At 39.0% G+C, this 20,196-nt stretch overlaps 1 protein-coding gene across 6 annotated transcripts in view; it reads left to right on the top strand.

Moving 5' to 3' along the window:
• atp8a1 (ATPase phospholipid transporting 8A1) overlaps positions 1 to 20,196 on the top strand; it is a 342,299-nt gene that overhangs the window by 53,148 nt on the left and 268,955 nt on the right. For all 6 annotated transcript variants that reach the window (XM_072914888.1, XM_061976742.1, XM_061976744.1 and 3 more), the window contains exon 2: positions 9,577 to 9,691. In XM_072914888.1, the coding sequence (XP_072770989.1) occupies positions 9,577 to 9,691 (115 nt within the window). The remainder of the gene's footprint in view (positions 1 to 9,576; positions 9,692 to 20,196) is intronic.

Genomic DNA, 20,196 nt, shown 5'->3' with positions numbered 1-20,196 from the left:
ATTCTTGGCCACCTGCCCTCTCCAGTGTTTGTTTTAGTAGTTCCCACCTCATTTTGGATGTCTCCAATGTCAGTTGTTGTCCTGTCAATATAATATGTTTGTTTTAGTAGTTCCCACCTCATTTTGGATGTCCCCGATGTCAGTTGTTGTCTTGTCAATATGTTTGTTTTAGTAGTTCCGTTTGGATGTCCCCGATGTTTTATACGCACACTGCAAGTATATATATTTATATATTTAATGTAATAAGACACCTTCATAACAATATGTAATATGTTTTATATACACACTGCAAGTATATATATATATAATGTAGTAACACACCTTCATAACAATATGTAATATGTTTTATATACACACTGCATGTATATATATTTAATGTAGTAAGACACCTTCATAACAATACATAATGTTTTATATACACGCTGCAAGTATATATATATATAATGTAGTAACAGACACCTTCATAACAATATGTAATATGTTTTATATACACACTGCAAGTATATATATAATGTAGTAACACACCTTCTTAACAATATGTAATATGTTTTATATACACACTGCAAGTATATATATTTATATATTTAATGTAGTAAGACACCTTCATAACAATATATAATGTTTTATATACACACTGCAAGTATATATATATAATGTAGTAACAGACATCTTCATAACAATATGTAATGTTTTATATACACAGTGCAAGTATATATATTTATATATTTAATGTAATAAGACACCTTCATAACAATATGTAATATGTTTTATATACACACTGCAAGTATATATATTTATATATTTAATGTAGTAAGACACCTTCATAACAATATATAATGTTTTATATACACAGTGCAAGTATATATATAATGTAGTAACAGCCACCTTCATAACAATATGTAATGTTTTATATACACACTGCAAGTACGTAAATATATAATGTAGTAACATACACCTTCATAACAAAATGTAATGTTTTATATACACACTGCAAGTACGTAAATATATAATGTAGTAACAGACACCTTCATAACAATATGTAATATGTTTTATATACACACTGCAAGTATATATATAATGTAGTAACAGACACCTTCATAGCAATATGTAATATGTTTTATATACACACTGCAAGTATATATATAATGTAGTAACAGACACCTTCATAACAATATGTAATATGTTTTATATACACACTGCAAGTATATATATGATGTAGTAACAGACACCTGCATGACAATATGTAATATGTTTTATATACACACTGCAAGTATATATATAATGTAGTAACAGACACCTTCATAACAATATGTAATATGTTTTATATACACACTGCAAGTATTTATATAATGTAGTAACAAATACCTGCATGACAATATGTAATATGTACAATACAGTATTTACCCTATTTTGGTCATTTTAGTCATTGCCGAAACTAATTTCTTGGTGCATTGATTTATGTTTTTATAGCCATGAACTTCCGACTTCTGGCAACAACTGTGTGTTCTAACTTCTGGAAACAAAGGCGTGTGTGGTGTAATCATGGCAGATTCGGCAACGAACAACAAAGACGACTATTTTTGGAAAAATGGGGATTCACAACCTAATCTTTTTTAATCTGAATATATGGAGCATGACCTACTGCTTCTATTTTAAATTTTGTAATTGTTTTTGTCCTGTCCAGCTATTCAGGCAAATCATATTGTTGATCAGCTTTTGGGTGGAAGTGTGGGATACTTCAGGGATATATTTTAAATGTAGATTAAAATCATTGTAGGTGCACTTTAAGTGCCGGTACCATGATCAAAAGTCCTAACAAAATACAGAAGCTGCTGATTTCAGCAATAACCTTTCATAACTTTTAGAGTTACGCTGCTCCCAAGTCACTGGCAATAACATTGGCACGGGTAATCTCTGATTGCATACTTCTGGATATCTATGGGATGTCAATTGGTGCTGATTTGAATCTGGACTGCATTGCCTTGGTGGAGGTTATGCACTCTTCCAATATCATTTATAGAGGAACAGGTATGACTGTCCCAGTCCTTAGCCGCCTTTTGTCACCACGCTAATCCTATAAACCACCTGCGCTCATCTGACGTCTGGGTGGGCTCTTGCGTAACGCCGCTGAATAGCCGACCCGTGTTTCCCCTGGTGACCGGATGACTACGGGGAGCGAGTTATTTTTAGCCCCGGAGCACATGCAGGGGGAAGATGGTGGAGCGCCCGCCTGTCACCCCCGGCTAAATCCTCTTCGGCGCAACCGAGAGGATCATTAAACTAACAAGAGGTGTAAAGTAAGATTCAGGGTTCGTGTAACGGCGGTGGAGAAAGTCGGGATCAGAGAGGCTCGAGTGACACGTCTCCGAAGGGTTCTCTCTTTCCATTTTAAACTTGCGTGCACGTTCCTTTTGTGCGCCTGTGGAAGCTCAGCTATGCCTGTCCATGTCCTTGTATCACCTAACACCAGCAGCATGCTCGGGGGAGGGCGGCCATGAAAACATTCATGCAACTTAAGCTAATATGGTGGGCACAATACTTTCTACTAGTGTTGTCCCGATACCAATATTTTGGTACCCGTACCGGTTCCAAAATTATTTACCGTATTTTTCGGACTATAAGTCGCAGTTTTTTTCATAGTTTGGCCGGGCTCCAGTGCGACTTATATATGTTTTTTTCCTTTTTTACTATTCATTTTCGGCAGGTGCGACTTATACTCCGGTGCGACTTATACTCCGAAAAATACGGTAAGATACTTTTATAAATAAAGAGGACCACAAAAAATTGCATTATTTGTTTTATTTTAACAAAAAATATTAGGGTACATTAAACATATGTTTCTTATTGGAAGTTTGTCCTTAAATAAAATAGTAAACATACAAGACAACTTGTCTTTTTGTAGTAAGTAAACAAACAAAGGCTCCTAATTTAGCTGCTGACATATGCAGTAACATATTGTGTCATTTTCCATTCTATTATTTAGTAGGGGTGTAACGGTACGTGTATTTGTGTTGAACCGTTTCGGAACGGGGGTTTCGGTTCGGTTCGGAGGTGTACCGAACGAGTTTCCACACGAACATATTAGGTAGCCGCCTCCGCTTCCTTCTGCCTCTGTCTCTGTCAGGACTCTACACCAGTGGTCCCCAACCACCGGGCCGGACCGATTAGTACCGGGCCGCACAAGAAATAAAAAAATAAAAACATTTTTTTTAAATTATTCTATCCATCCATTTCTACTGCTTAATCCCTTCGGGGTCACGGGGGGCGCTGGAGCCTATCTCAGCTACAATCGGGCGGAAGGCGGTGTACACCCTGGACAAGTCGCCACCTCATCACAGGGCCAACACAGATAGACAGACAACATTCACACTCACATTCACACACTAGGGCCAAATTATTATTATTTTTTTATTAAATCAACATAAAAAACACAATATATACATTATATATCAATATAGATCAATACAGTCTGCAGGGATACAGTCCGTAAGCACACATCATTGTATTTCTTTATGACAAAAAAATATAAAAAAATTAAAATACCATAACGCCCCCAGTCCGTGGGACAAATTTTCAAGCGTTGACCGGTCCGCAGCTACAAAAAGGTTGGGGACCACTGCTCTACACAGCACCCAGCATTGTCCCACCCACACAACCATCTGATTGGTTACAAACAGAGCTGTAACAGCCAATCAGCAGTGCGTATTCAGAGCGCATGTAGTCATTGCTTAGCGTTTTGCAGGTAAGCATCAGGCAGCGGACTCTCCCCAAATGATAATAAACACCTCCCAGTCAACTACTAGTAACATCACTATGAGCCCGTTGACCTTCTAGAAACCTAAACGGCAGCTCAGCTCGCTCGCAGTCCTGGCTTGAGGTGAAGGCTGATTCGCTTTTAGCGTAACGTTAGCTCATTTTGCGGTGTGTGTGTGTGTGTGTGTGTGTGTGTGTGTGTGTACGTGTACGTGTACGTGTTCTGGCAATGCTTACTTAATGGGGACCACGCTCTGTTTACACAGTCACCTTTAGGGGACCTCTGACGGTATGGGAACAAAAAAACTGGTCCCCTAAAGGGAAACCTTTTTAAATGATAGTCAGGTCCATTCTGAAGATGCTTAAGTGATTTTTAAGGATCATGAGATAATCAGCAAGACTGGTTAAGTAGAACAGTTTTTTATGTTCTTTATGTGCAATGTTGTTAAAAATAAAAAGTAAAATTAAAAGTTTAAATGAGTTTGTATTTTATTTCTGTGGTTTAAGTTAAGATAAGATAATCCTTTATTGATCCCACAACAGGGAAATTTGGGTTACTTTGTTTACGTGTTTCAAATATTGGTAAAAGAGAAAATTAATTTTCTTGAAAAGTGAAACATTTGCTATCCTGGCATTAATAGTACTGTGATTCTGTATGGTATCCATCCTTTGTTAAAACTAATATATTTTTACAAAAACAAAATCTAGTTTAGTGTTCCTTAGGATGACATTTTCATACAACATGATTATAAAACATTATTACCTTAAAGCAGTGGTTCTCAAATGGGGATACGCGTACCCTTGGGGGTACTTGAAGGTATGCCAAGGGGTACGTGAGATTTTTTTTAAATATTCTAAAAATAGCAACAATTCAAAAATCCTTTATAAATATAAATAAAAACCTATCTTTTTTTCCAAATAGTTCAAGAAAGAGCACATTACTTCATCAATCCAGAGATTTAAAGACGTGTATGAGCTAACTGGGCAGTGACCATTTTACCTAATTTTATTTTATGCCTCCACAACCGGTAGAAAGGGTGGTCCCCACAAGTGATGATCAAAAACTTGGTCCCCATTCCAAATGATAACCAGTATGCGTGTGCGTGTGTGCATGCGTGCATGCGTGTGTGTGTGTGTGTGTGTTACGGACAGCAAAGCCCTGTCTGTCTGTCATTTCACTTTACCTTTTTCTGTGTTGATTGAGCTGTGTTGAAGCAGGACATTATGTTAAATGAAGAGTTTCTGTCTCTGATAGTTGATATAATAATGTAACTGCATCATAAAGCCTACATGAACTCCATGGTGTTCAGGGATGAATAGTCTCTCCTATTGCTATTGTACTATTTTTTCAGCTATAGTTACATTAATCATTAGTAATGGAGCAGCCTAGTTTTGAATGGCAGGGTCCCTGCTATCACATGTTGATCAAAATATAACATTTACATAATAAAAATCAACTACAGGTTTCCCAAATGCTGTAATAAATTAAGCATGATGAGTTGACTTGAAACTGTTTAATGTTGCACTTTTTATATGTAAGTTTTGTCATTTTATTTAATCTGAGCAACAACTTGAGGCAGTTTAATGTTGATTAACGTGGGCAGAATTATTATAGTGTTCCCAATGTTAAAAGGATAAAGCCATTGTTTACAAATTTGGTCAATAAAAAACCAAAAAATTTATATTTTGTTGTTTTCTTACTGTACCGAAAATGAACCGAACCGGGTCCTCTATACCGAGGTACGTACCGAACCAAAATTTTTGTGTAGCGTTACACCCCTATTATTTTGTCAACATTATTAAAGACAAGTGGTACAAAATTAATTATTAATCTACTTGTTCATTTAGTGTTAATATCTGGTTATCTACTGTTTCAACATGTTCTATCTACACTTCCCAATTCCCAATTGTTAGAAAGCCCACTGTTTAATATGTTTGTGGGTATGGTTCACTGATGAGAGTATTTGGTGAACATCGTTTTGTCCTACTCATTTCGGCGGTTCTTGAACTCACCATAGTGTGGACTGTGACGCAACAGTTTGTTTACATGTAAAATCTTCCACTCCTTCTTTGTCTCATTTTGTCCACCAAACATTTTATTCTGTGCGCGACTGCACACAGGTGCGCTTTGTTGGAGTGCTAATCAGGCATATTTGGTCATAGCATGACTGCAAGCTTATCAATGCTAACATGCTATTTAGGCTAGCTGTATGTACATATCGCATCATTATGCCTCATTTGTAGGTATATTTGAGCTAATTTAATATCCTTTACTTTTACCCTCCTTGTATATAATTTAGTTTTGCATGTCTCATGACACATTATCTGGATGTAATATTGGCTGCATTTCTGATTGTTTGCGTGCCATGTTGTTCCAGACCACAGCAAACATTACCTAGCTTGCCAAAGATTGTAATAAATCGATTAAAAGAAGACAGGCTGCCGTTTCCTTGAACTTGGACACACACATCTATACCTTTGGCCATTAAAAGTCAGTCATTTCCAGGAGTTATCTCACCTTCTGAGTAGCCTCTGATTTACTAATAGTTTCTAATAATTTCTGTAAAAATGTATATAATAAATTAGGGCTAGGCGATATATCAATATACGCGATATATCGCGGGTTTGTCTCTGTGCGATATAGATGACTATATCGTGATATCGAAGTATACGTTCTCACGCAGTTGCTTTTAGCTGCGGGCATTACACGACAGGCTCTTCTCACTGTTTCTTGTGTCTCCTTCTCAGACAGCAAGCGCACCTTCTTACACACGTCACATACTGTCACGTCATACGTCCCATACGTATACGCCCTCGCGCAGCAGAGAGGTAGCAGCATGGCTAAAGTTAGCTGTGGTGCGAGTGGTAATACGAGAGAAAAAAGGTGCGAATCTGGTAACAAATGAAGGAAGAATTAATTCCCAAGAAAAACAGCAGGTGGTCCATCGTCTGGCGGTGGTTTGGCTTCAAGTGGGAATATGTCGAACAGACAACCGTAATTTGTCAAGTGTGGGGCAAAAGCGTTTCTACAAAAAGTAGCATTACTGCTAATGTGTAGCATCATTTCAAAAGTCACCCGCTAGAGAATGAACAGCGCTTACTCCGCATGTCAACATCTCCGTTCGGTGCCACACGCCCACACCATCAAAATGCCGAAGCAAACAATAACAGATCAACACCGTATGAAAAAAAAGAGTCCACGACAAAAGGAGATAACGTTCGCAGGAACCTACCACATAGCGAAGGACGTACACTATTTGATTTCCTATTATGCAACTCATTTTTATTTGACATCATGTTTTTAAACTATTGTTGTGGCGTTCTGTACAAAAAGTGCACTTTAATTTAGTGTTGTTTTGATATGTCATCTTAGTGACATCATGCACAAAAGTGCACTAATAGCTTGTTTTAAAACAATCTTGCACTTTGTTTTGAAATGACATGAATTTTTGTGCCACTGCTTAATAACTGTTTAATAAATACAGTTTTGGTAAATTGACTTAGTTGTGATTTCGCTCTCTGCATGAAAGTTTAAAAGTAGCATATATTAATGCAGTATGAAGAATGGTAAATGGTAAATGGGTCGTACTTGTATAGCGCTTTTCTACCTTTTTAAGGAACTCAAAGCGCTTTGACACTATTTTCCACATTCACCCATTCACACACACATTCACACATTCACACACTGATGGCGGGAGCTGCCATGCACGGCGCTAACCAGTCCCATCAAGAAGAATGTTTTAATGTAGACACATAGAATCATCATACTGCTGTGATTATATGCATCAAGTGTTCATTCAAGGCTAAGGCAAAATATCGAGATATATATCGTGTATCGCGATATGGCCTAAAAATATCGAGATATTAAACAAAGGCCATATCACCTAAATATTACATTTCAAAAATTCTGTCAACAAAGATTTGCTTCAGCCTGCGACCCATAGTCTTTTTGATAGTAGGCTATTATAGCTAATATAGACACTTACGTCATGTGTTGCCTTCATTATAAGAATTATATACGGCTTTTCATTTTTTGCGGCCCCAGACAGGTTTTTTTTGTTGTATTTTTGGCCCAATATGGCTCTTTCAACGTTTTTGGTTGCCGACCCCTGGTCGAGACTGTGTTTAATTTCATTCCATTTTCAGATTAGGGCTGGGCGATATGGCCTTTTTTTATACACGATTTATATCTCGATATTTTGCCTTAGCCTTGAATGAACACTTGATGCATATAATCACAGCAGTATGATGATTCTATGTGTCTACATTAAAACATTCTTCTTCATACTGCATTAATATATGCTACTTTTAAACTTTCATGCAGAGAAGGAAATCACAACTAAAAAAAATCACTATTTTTTTCATACGGTGTTGATCTGGAAATGTTTGCCTCAGCATTTTGATGGTGTGGACGTGTGGCACAGAACGGAGATATCGACGTGCGGAGTAAGCCCTCTTCCTTGTCGAGCGGGTGACTTTTCAAATGATGCTACATATTAGCAGTGTAGCCGAGTGTCCTGGGTTCGCCTATACAGTGTACTTGTCTAATAAAATAATAAACGGGAGACATTAGAGCAGGTTCGGTAGCCACCGCTTCTTTAATGTCAACATCACACACCTCCTTCCACAACCACACGCACCCTACGTCACAGCCCTACGGCAACTCTAGAGGGACAAAACTCCTCCTCCTTACCTAACACACTCCGGTAACTTGGGACCCCCTGAACTGTTTGTTACAGCAGTAATGCTACTTTTTATAGCAACGCTTTCGCCCCACACTTGACAAATTACTGTTGTCTGTTCGACATATTCCCACTTGAAGCCAAACCACCGCCAGACGATGGACCCCCTGCTGTTTTTCTTAGGAATGAATTATTCCTCCATTTGTTACCAGATTGGCACCTTCTTTCTCTTGTATTAGCGCTCGCGCCACTCCGCTAGCATCACAGCTAACGTTAGCCATGCTGCTACCTCTCTGCTCGGGGAGGGCGTATACGTATGTGACGTATGACGTGACATTATGTGACGTATGTAAGAAGGTAAGCTTGTCTGTCTGTGAGATGGACAGACTAGACAAAGTGGGAAGAGCCTGCGTGAGAACGTATACTCGATATCACGATATACCGTATTTTTCGGACTATAAGTCGCAGTTTTTTTCATTCCAGTGTGACTTATATATGATTTTTTCCTTCTTTACAATGCATTTTCGGCAGGTGCGACTTATACTCCGGTGCGACTTATACTCCGAAAAATACGGTAGTAATTTCTATATCTCACAGAGACAAACCCGCGATATATCGCGTATATCGATATATCGCCCAGCTCTATGTCAGATATTAAGACTGTTTCTAATACAGACCAAACATTTCCCCTTCAAAATGTAACAGCAATTTGGACACCAGTTCCCAGACTTTGACATTCTTTGTTTTTCCTTCTCATTGGGAAAATCTCCCTGAAGTTGTAAGCCTGGCTCAGGTGTTCTTATCTGATGTCTTCGGGCCCTTTTTCCACCTGAATTAAAAATGTTTGCTCGTGGGATCAAAAACGTGTTTACTCAAGCTTCTCTGCCAACCTCACACAGACTTTCTCGTCTTTTGTTTTTTCTTTCGTCGGTTTTCGGTAGCCTGCATCCCACTCCGTTGAACTTGGTGGGAAGGGGTGCTCGCTGTCGGTCCAGTCCTCAGTTCTGGGCCAGATACTTCGCCCATGCACTGTGTGGACCTCATTGTGCCAACACTATGAGCGCAGTTTCTATCAACATGATCCATACAAACTTGTTGTCTGCTTCAGTTTTGTAACTGACATTCTTTTCCCGTCATTTAGGATACGAAAAGACGGAAGACGTGTCGGAAAAGACTTCTTTAGCAGACCAGGAAGATGCCCGACTGATACACCTTAACCAGCCGCAGTTCACAAAGTTCTGCAACAATCGCGTCAGGTAAGAAGTACTTGGTCTAATATTTCTATGTGTGTATATATAATTGACACTTTGAAAACACTCTGTCTGCCTGATTTACAATTAATTTCCGCCATGGTCCATATTTCTTTTAATAGCTGCGCTTAAACACCCGTGTTATACTAGCCATTGTTGCTTTTAACTAGGGATGTTCCCATCAGGATTTTATGCTTCCAATTCCTGAGTCAGATCGACCAATACTGATCACATGTGCACTATATTGCCAAAAGTATTTGGCCACCTGCCTTGACTCACATATGAACTTGAAGTGCCATCCCATTCCTAACCCATAGAGTTCAATATGATGTGCTTCAACTCTTCTGGGAAGGCTGTCCACAAGGTTGCGGAGTGTGTTTATAGGAATTTTTGACCGTTCTTCCAAAAGCGCATTGGTGAGGTCACACACTGATGTTGGTCGAGAAGACCTGGCTCTTAGTCTCCATTCTAATTCATTCCAAAGGTGTTCTATCGGGCTCAGGTCAGGACTCTGTGCAGGCCAGTCAAGTTCATCCACACCAGACTCTGTCATCCATGTCTTTATGGACCTTGCTTTGTGCACTGGTGCACAGTCATGTTGGAAGAGGAAGGGGCCCGCTCCAAACTGTTCCCACAAGGTTGGGAGCAAGGAATTGTCCAACATGTTTTGGTATCCTGGAGCATTCAAAGTTCAAAGCCCAACTCCTGAAAAACAACCCCACACCATAATTCCTCCTCCACTAAATTTCGCACTCGGCACAATGCAGTCTGAAATGTACCGTTCCAATGGCAACCTCCAAACCCAAACTCATCAATCAAATTGCCAGATGGAAAAGCGTGATTCATCACTCCAGAGAAGGCGTCTCCACTGCTCTAGAGTCCAGTGGCGACGTGCTTTACACCACTGCATCCCACGCTTTGCATTGGACTTGGTGATGTATGGCTTAGACACAGCAGCTCGGCCATGGAAACCCATTCCACGAAGCTCTCTGTGTACCGTACGTGGGCTAATTGGAAGGTCACATGAAGTTTGGAGCTCCGTAGCAACTGACTGTGCAGAAAGTCTTTGCACCATGCACTTCAGCATCCGCTGACCCCTCTCTGTCAGTTTACGTGGCCTACCACTTGGTGGCCGAGTTGCTGTTGTTCCCAAACTCTTCCATTTTCTTATAATAAAGCCGACTGTTGACTTTGGAATATTTAGGAGCGAGGAAATTTCACGACTGGATTTGTGGCACAGGTGGCATCCTATGACAGTTCCACGCTGGAAATCACTGAGAGCGGCCCATTCTTTCACAAATGTTTGTAGAAACAGTCTCCATGCCTAAGTGCTTGATTTCATACACCTGTGGCCGGGCCAAGTGATTAGGACACCTGATTCTGATCATTTGGATGGGTGGCCAAATACTTTTGGCAATATAGTGTATTACAGTTGCTGTTTGCAGCTTCCTCACAGTTACCTTTTTCAAAGCAAATACTATAACAAGAACACCATTGGCTATCTTATGCTGCCATTACTGGTTTAACAAACACTTTTTTTTTGACAATTATCTATATTTTTCACAATTACAAAGTTGATGGAATAACATTTTTACCGGCCTGAATAAAATGATCGGTGTTTACGGTGGTCACTCAGCCGGTCTCGTCAACACGTACGCGTAGAGACCGCAACGAACAATTTGCAGCCATTAAGTTGTTATGAAAAAATATACATTTAATCACTGCTAACGCTAATAACACCTGAAGCTAATGCGCGTGCATGTGTTACGTACGTATGTAGTTACGCACAAGAAGCGATAAGAAGGTGGGATGTACTCAATGTTCCCTCTAATTTTTAATGTTTGTGAGAAAACGCACAAACTCCCTGAGCATTCAGTGGAGCACATGTGAGCAACATCAGACGTGCACACTGTGGCTACACCAGCAGCTCACCTGTCCCAAACCTGACTAAATAACAATTTAAATGTTTTATTTAAATAATTTTCTGAAATAAGTGATTTTGTCCTCTTACAATGACAATAACAAAAAAAACATGTTTTTCATGACCTATGTGCTAGTATTATATGTCTGGCTGCGGGTCCTGCCTTTAAAGGGGAACATTATCACAATTTCAGAAGGGTTAAAACCATTAAAAAATCATTTCTCAGTGGCTTATTTTATTTTTCGAAGTTTTTTTCAAAATTTTACTCATCATGCAATATCCCTAAACAAAGCTTCAAAGTGCCTGATTTTAACCATCGTTGTATACACCCGTCCATTTTCCTGTGACGTCACATAGTGATGCCAACAACAGCAAGCTATAGCGACATTAGCTCGGATTCAGACTCGGGTTTCAGCGGCTTAAGCGATTCAACAGATTACGCATGTATTGAAACGGATGGTTGTAGTGTGGAGGCAGGTAGCGAAAACGAAATTGAAGAAGAAACTGAAGCTATTGAGCCATATCGGTTTGAACTGTATGCAAGCGAAACCGACGAAAACGACACGACAGCCAGCGACACGGGAGAAAGCGAGGACGAATTCGGCGATCGCCTTCTAACCAACGATTGGTATGTGTTTGTTTGGCATTAAAGGAAACTAACAACTGTGAACTAGGTTTACAGCATATGAAATACATTTGGCAACAACATGCACTTTGAGAGTGCAGACAGCCCAGTTTTCATCAATTAATATATTCTGTAGACATACCCTCATCCGCGCTCTTTTCCTGAAAGCTGATCTGTCCAGTTTTGGAGTTGATGTCAGCAGGCCAGGGAAGCTAGGGTCGATATTCTTCTCTTGATCATCTTCGGTGGCATAAGGGACGGTGTGAGCCAAGACATCCAGGGGGTTTAGCTCGCTCGTCTGCGGGAACAAACTGCCGCCATTGCTTGCCGTGCTACCGAGGTCCTTTGTCCCTGAATAGCTCACACACTCCGGCAGATTCAATGGGGGTCTGGCGGCAGATTTCTTTGACTTTATCGTTTAAATGCATCTGCTTTGAGTGTCGCAGGATATCCACTAGAGATGCGCGGTTTGCGGACACAACCGCGGAGTCCGCGGATTATCCGCGGGTTGGGCGGTTGAAATAAAAAAAAAAAAGATTTTATCCGCGGGTCGGGCTTGTAACAGGGGTCACTCCGCGCGCTCCGCCCGCGCAGCTTACCTGTTACGCACCCCCGTTGCCGGGGGCGCGTAACAGGGGTCACTCCGCGCGCAGTGCGCTCACGAAAGGGGTGGGGCTCACCCTGGTGAGCCGAGTGGGCCACTTTTGTTAAGCAGAACTGGCGCTGCGGGATGAACCGAATGCCGGGTTAAGGCGCCCGATGCCGACGCTCATCAGACCCCAGAAAAGGTGTTGGTTGATATAGACAGCAGGACGGTGGCCATGGAAGTCGGAACCCGCTAAGGAGTGTGTAACAACCCACCTGCCGAATCAACTAGCCCTGAAAATGGATGGCGCTGGAGCGTCGGGCCCATACCCGGCCGTCGCCGGCAGCGAGAGCCGCGAGGGCTAGGCCGCGACGAGTAGGATGGCCGCCGCGGTGCGCGCTGAAGCCTCGGGCGCGAGCCCGGGTGGAGCCGCCGCGGGTGCGAGGGACATCGCACCTCCACGCGCGAGGGACATCGCACCTCCACGCGCTTGGAGGTGCGCTCAGCGCGGCTCCCAGATGATTGCGCACTGGTGTGCGTCTGGGCCGTGACAGCGTGGCACGCGAATGTCTCTGCTGCATTGGATCAGTCTCTTTTCTTTAACAGGCAAAAGCTTTATAACCTCACTAATGCCTTGCACCGTCTATATTAGATATATAACAACGGGCGGGTGCGGTTTTGATTAAATGTTAGATCGGGTGGATGGCGGATGGTTGACGACTTTTGTGATGCGGTTGCGGATGAAATAATTGCCTATCCGCGCATCTCTAATATCCACACATTCTTGCCATCTCTGTCGTAGCATAGCTTTCGTCGGTAAAGTGTGCGGAACAAACGTCCGATTTCTTGCCACTTTCGCATCTTTGGGCCACTGGTGCAACTTGAATCCGTCCCTGTTCGTGTTGTTACACCCTCCGACAACACACCGACGAGGCATGATGTCTCCAAGGTACGGAAAACAGTCGAAAAAACGGAAAATAACAGAGCTGATTTGACTCGGTGTTTGTAATGTGTTTGAGAAAATGGCGGATTGCTTCCCGATGTGGCGTCACGTTGTGACGTCATCGCTCCGAGAGCGAATAATAGAAAGGCGTTCTATTCGCCAAAATTCACCCATTTAGAGTTCGGAAATCGGTTAAAAAAATATATGGTCTTTTTTCTGCAACATCAAGGTATATATTGACGCTTACATAGGTCTGGTGATAATGTTCCCCTTTAAGAGAAATGTTACCCCTTTCAGAGATTACATTTAGTTCCTGTAACTTTCTGTCTGTAAAATACATCTTTTTTATTAGCATTTATGAAATCTAGTGACAATATTTCATGAATAATATCCTTAGATTAACATTCGTAATAAATGGCAGTAAAATAAGCACACATCTGATTGAGGAGTCAGAGTGTAACAACCTGGCATGTACACATTGTGTGGCGTTGGGGTTGTCCGACTTTTTGTGCGGCCATAAACGCAACACTGGCTAAGTGCCATGAGTGCGTGTGTTGGTGAAGGTGAGACAGAGCGAGCGGCTTCTGTTGAAACGACGGATGACAAAATTGGTTTAAGCCTGGTTAGTATGGCAGAAAATTACCAGTTTTTATAGATAAAAGTTTTTTACTCTTGTTTTTGGTGTGGTTACAAACAGTTTTGCTCAATAAAGTGATTGATGGAATTCCTGTCTGTAAAGTGTCTCGACAGACGATAATTGAACTGTGTAGACAAAGATTGTTTTATTCATTGGGGCCACTCTTGTTGTCATTTGTCACTCATAGAGTTGCATTGCAAAATCATACAGAATAAATTGTAATGTGTTTATTTTGTTTAAAGTTCAGATGGGATTTTTGATTTTCTGCGCGGCATTCATTTGCTGTGCGCAGAGGATGCGTGAGCGGTGCGCAATTGCGCAGGCGCGCACCTTAGAGGGAACGTTGGATATACTGTATAAAATACATGGGATAGTTAGCGCCCTCTGGGCATCTGTGTAAATGTTGCAAACAGCCCTTTTAAGTGGACATTTTTCCATTTATTTACAAAGAAGCTATTTACAGTTAACAATATCAACACAATATTTGAAGTACCGTATTTTTAAATGAAGTAAATGCTAGTGCCATTATTTTCACATAATGATATGCGCTCGGCATTACATTTCTTGCATTTCCCATCGATAAAATGACGTCATCGCGCCAAGTGCGTGCTCTTTCAGTCAATTAGTGTGCAAGGAATATATATATATATATATATATGTATATATATATATATATATATATATATATTTATTGTAATTTTGAAGAATTTATCTGAATGTGCATGAACTATTTCTGTTCAAAATTGTTTGAAATGTTAAATGTTTAAATATTAACTGTCAGTTTACTGTACTGTGCCAACAGTACTACTATACGACTAAATTTTTTCTATTGTTTCATTGAAAATAAAACAGCAAAGTCCATTTGGCTGTCATCTGTTTTAATTATGAGACACAATTGTGTCAAAGTCATGATTTTTTATTTCATGCTTGAAATAAGAAATTATTACTTTAAAAAAAGTAGTTTTATACTTGTGAGTGTTGATGACACAGCTTTGCAACAGTTGATATTCTAGTTTCAAGCATGTTTTACTCAATGTAGGTCATCAAATCTCAGCAACAAGCTGTAATATCTTACTGAGATCATTTAGGACCAAAACCCTTAAAACAAGTAAAACACTCTAACATAAAATCTGCTTAGTGAGAAGAATTTTCTTATCAGACAGAAAATAAGCAAATATCACCCTTTTTTGAGATATTTAATCTTACTTAGATTTCAGTTTTTGCAGTGTGGAACCCATTATCTACTCCTTTTAAACCAGTGTGGGTGTCACTGGTAGCAGGTGGGTAAAGTGTCTTGCCCAAGGGCACAACAGCAGGATGACTAACGCAGGCATCGAACCTGGAACCCTCAAGTTGCTAGCACGGCCGCTCTTCCCAACCGAGCCAGCACAAATGGGTGTCGTAAATTTTTCCTGACTGTACTCGACTTATTAGCTGAAATTACAGCACGTACTTGAAGGGGGCGCTGTTTTTTTCTGTCAATGAAATGTTGCAATTGAAAATGCTATTGTGCAAAGTCAGCACTTCTCCACTGTGACTGTCTCTGCCTCTCGGAGGATGGCGCTGCTTTTAGCGTTAAAGGTCAAAAGTGTCAGGTCAGGCCAGCCTCTGTCAAGGAATATTACTGTTGGCATCCCGACTGCACGAGTTCTACATGTGCTCATGCACACGCTCACGCACACGCTCACGCACATGCACGCTCACACTCTTGTATTTGTTACCTTCTTGAGACCTCCAAAAATTACATCTCTAGGACCACCCTTTCTAGATATATAAAGAGTAGTATTTACAACACTAATAATATATACATATTATGCAAATATAAAAAAAAGCTTTTTGTTAAAAAATGAGTTGGAATTTCACAAGAAAAAGGTCACAATTTCACAAGAAAAACTTGGAATTTTGGCAGTATTATAATAAAAGTCGTCATTTTACTCAACGCAAGTCAAGATTAAAAAAAAACTGAACATTTGTGCAATATTATGATAAAAATTGGAATTTTACTCAACAGTCACAATTTTACAAGAAAAGCTTAACATTTTGGCAATTTTTTGAAGAGTTGTAATTTTACTCGACAAAAGTCAGTTTTACAAGAAAACTTTAAAATGTTGCCAATATTATAATATTAATCAGAATTTTACTTGTGACAAAAGTCATCATTTTACAACAAAAAAATTGGCAACATTGTGATAAAAGTCAGGATTTTATATGACAAATGTCGCCATTTTGCATTAAAAAGTAATAATTTTACATGAAAAAGTAATAATTTTACAAGAAAATATTGCAATATTACAGAAACAGAAAGAATATGAGAAATTTCCCCAATTTTATAAGAAAGAAGTCGACACATTGTGAGAAAAAGACTGCTTTTAGTTATTTAACTTTTTGTAATTTTTTTTTTGTTTGTAATTTATTTTTAATCTTCATGTTTGTAATTTATTTTTAATCTTCATTATTTACTTCGTTATCACAGTATCTCTCTCTCTCTCTCTCTCTCTCTCTCTCTCTCTCTCTTTATTTATATATATATATATATATATATATATATATATATATATATATATATATATATATATATATATATATATTTTATTTATTTATTTTATTTTTTTATTTTTTTTATTTCATTTTATTTTATGAATTTTGGCCAAAGGGAGCACGTTTCTTGTATTTGTTACCTTCTTGAGAACTATGAAAAATAACTACCTCTTTAAGACCACCCTTTCTAGATATACAAAGATTAGTATTTACAACATTAATAATATATACATACTATGCAAATATAAAAAAGCTTGTTGTTAAAACAATGAGTTGGAACTTCACAAGAAAAAGGTCACAATTTCACAAGAAAAACTGGGAATTTTGGCAGTATTATAATAAAAGTCGTCATTTTACTCAACGCAAGTCAAGATTTTAAAAAAACTGAACATTTGTGCAATATTATGATGAAAATTGGAATTTTACTCAACAGTCACAATTTTACAAGAAAAGCTTAACATTTTGGCAATTTTATGAATAGTTTTAATTTTACTCGACAAAAGTCAGTTTTATAAGAACACTTTAAAATGTTGGCAATATTATAATATTAATCCGAATTTTACTTGTGACAAAAGTCATCATTTTACAAAAAAAAATTGGCAACAATGTGATAAAAGTCAGGATTTTATATGACAAATGTCGCCATTTTGCATAATAAAGTAATAATTTTACATGAAAAAGTAATAATTTTACAAGAACATATTGCAATATTACAGAAACAGAAAGAATATGAGAATTTTTTCCCAATTTTATAAGAAAGAAGTCGACACATTGTGAGAAAAAGACTGCCTTGAGTTATTGAATTAAAAATTTTTTTTTTTGTTTGTAATTGGTTTTTAATCTTTATTATTTACTTCGTTATCACAGTATTACTATATATATATATATATATATATATATATATATATATATATATATATATATTATTTTTTTTTTAATTTAAATGTATTTATTTATTTATTTATTTGTATTTGTATTTTTTATGTTTAAATTAATTTTGTCCCAAGGGAGCACATTTCTTGTATTTGTTACCTTATTGAGACCAATGAAAAATGCCTACCTCTTTAGGACCACCCTTTCTAGATATATAAAGATTTATATTTACAACATTAATAATATATACAAACTATGCAAATATTAAAAAAAAGATACGTTTTTAGTTAATTTGTTTATTTTTTTTGTTTGTAATTGTTTTTTAATCTTCTATATTTACTTCAAGATATTACAGTATGTCTCTATATACATATTATTTTTATTTTTTTAAATACATTTTGGCCAAATGGGGTGCATTTCAATTTCTTACACACACTTGTTATTACATATGTTGGCCAGAGGGGGAGCACTTCAAATTTGCACACACACCTGTTATTTCATATGTTGACCAGAGGGGGCGCACACAGTCAATTTGGAAAATCCCTCTTTTTTGGGACCACCTTAATTTTGATAGATTTCACCACCAGGGGGCGCAAATTAGATCTCAATTGTTGTGCTTAAGGCCGATGACAAAGGAGTCACGGACCACAGATGGCCCCTGTGCCGCACTTTGGGTAACCCGGCTGTAGAAGCTAACTGCTAATGGCCACTATAGTCTTAGTACCGTAGTGTATTTGTTCATACTATGGTCACATATGGACGTGGGTTGTCTTACGTCAGCACCGGAAGTCGTAAAATCAGCTGTCGACCTGGCGGGTTTTTTTCGGGGATGATTAGGGAAGTCCTTCTTTAGCTGACATCTAGTTTTATCATATATTGCTGCCTTTGCACCTGTCAATGTTTACTTTTGTATGCACATTAAATCAACCAAAAAAAATCCTGACTTTGGAGCAATGTTCCCGTATTGTGGCCATGATTTCGGTCCTAACTTGTTCACCGGCCCTCATATGGAAGGTACTTTTCCTTGTTGATGTCTCACGAAGGGTAGAAATACAAGAACACACACACACACGAGAGGCAACCACGAGAGTAACACAATGAAGGGTGCAGCAATTGGTGTAACACGTTATTTTGTAGTAGTGGTCGTCCATGAAATGCGTGTAATACAGCACACAAGGACCGTGAAGAAGCGAATCTGGAAACCAGCACATGACCCACCTATCATGTGCAAACCCCTCAAAATGACCACATGACAGCTCGTCGTCATGACGCCCTGCTGTCATTATAAAACAGGGCGGGGTTTTAATGGCCAACAGCTTATGCACTCGAGGTAAAATATTCCATGAATTATACGGAAATCCCGTCTGACTGGAAGAAACTGAAAACTACAAAAGGCTGCTGGTCCAACCTGTTGGTCAGCGTCACGCGGGTTCTGTGTGTTTACCTTGGATCAGCCGACAAGGATGCACTCGGGTTTCAACGCAACATCGCCCGTTTTGTTACTGCTACTCGCTTAGGCACTGTTGACATTTACTTTGAAGAATTATATTGTACCTTTTATTCTTACCAGCTAAGTTCACAAGGAGGCAATCCACCCATTTATATCGACGACTGGGCCACAAACCATAGTATTATAATATCAAAAATGGTAATCATTGATAGACCTTTCTGGGCTCCTGAGATCAGGGGTGTCAAACTCATTTTAGATCGGGGGCCACATGGAGAAAAATCTACTCCCAAGTGGGCCGGACTGGTAAAATCACGGCATGATAACTTAAAAATAAAGTTCCTTATACCGGTACTTTTTTAAAGGCAGGGGGCTTGGGGTGGGCGTGGTTGGAGGTGCAAGCAGCATACCCCTTCCCCTTCGAGCTTTTCTGGATGAAATGAAATTATTTTTTTCCAATCATTTTGGAACTTGCAAGCGTATTTCTTCTTCTTCCTCGTCGTCGCCATGTCTCTTCTTCGTTCTTCTGCTTCGTCGCCTTCTTGTTGTGTGTGCAGTTGTGCACTGAGCTCCAAAAGCCGTAGATGTTATTGTAGTGTCCTGGAAGAGTTAGTGCTGCAAGGGATTCTGGGTAATTTTTTATTATTTTTTTTATCGCATTTTGTCCATAAAGTTATTAAAGGGGAACATTATCACAATTTCAGAAGGGTTAAAACCATTAAAAATCAGTTCCCAGTGACTTATTTTATTTTTCGAAGTTTTTTTAAAAATTTTACTCATCACGCAATATCCCTAAAAAAAGTTTCAAAGTGCCTGATTTTAACCATCGTTATATACACCCGTCCGTTTTCCTGTGACGTCACACAGTGATGCCAATACAAACAAACATGGTGGATAGAACAGCAAGGTATAGCGACATTAGCTCGGATTCAGACTCGGAT

Source organism: Nerophis lumbriciformis, linkage group LG16 (genome assembly GCF_033978685.3).
Source record: "Nerophis lumbriciformis linkage group LG16, RoL_Nlum_v2.1, whole genome shotgun sequence".
Classification (NCBI taxonomy): Eukaryota; Metazoa; Chordata; class Actinopteri; order Syngnathiformes; family Syngnathidae; genus Nerophis; species Nerophis lumbriciformis.
This window is presented reverse-complemented; position numbering and strand designations above follow the sequence as displayed.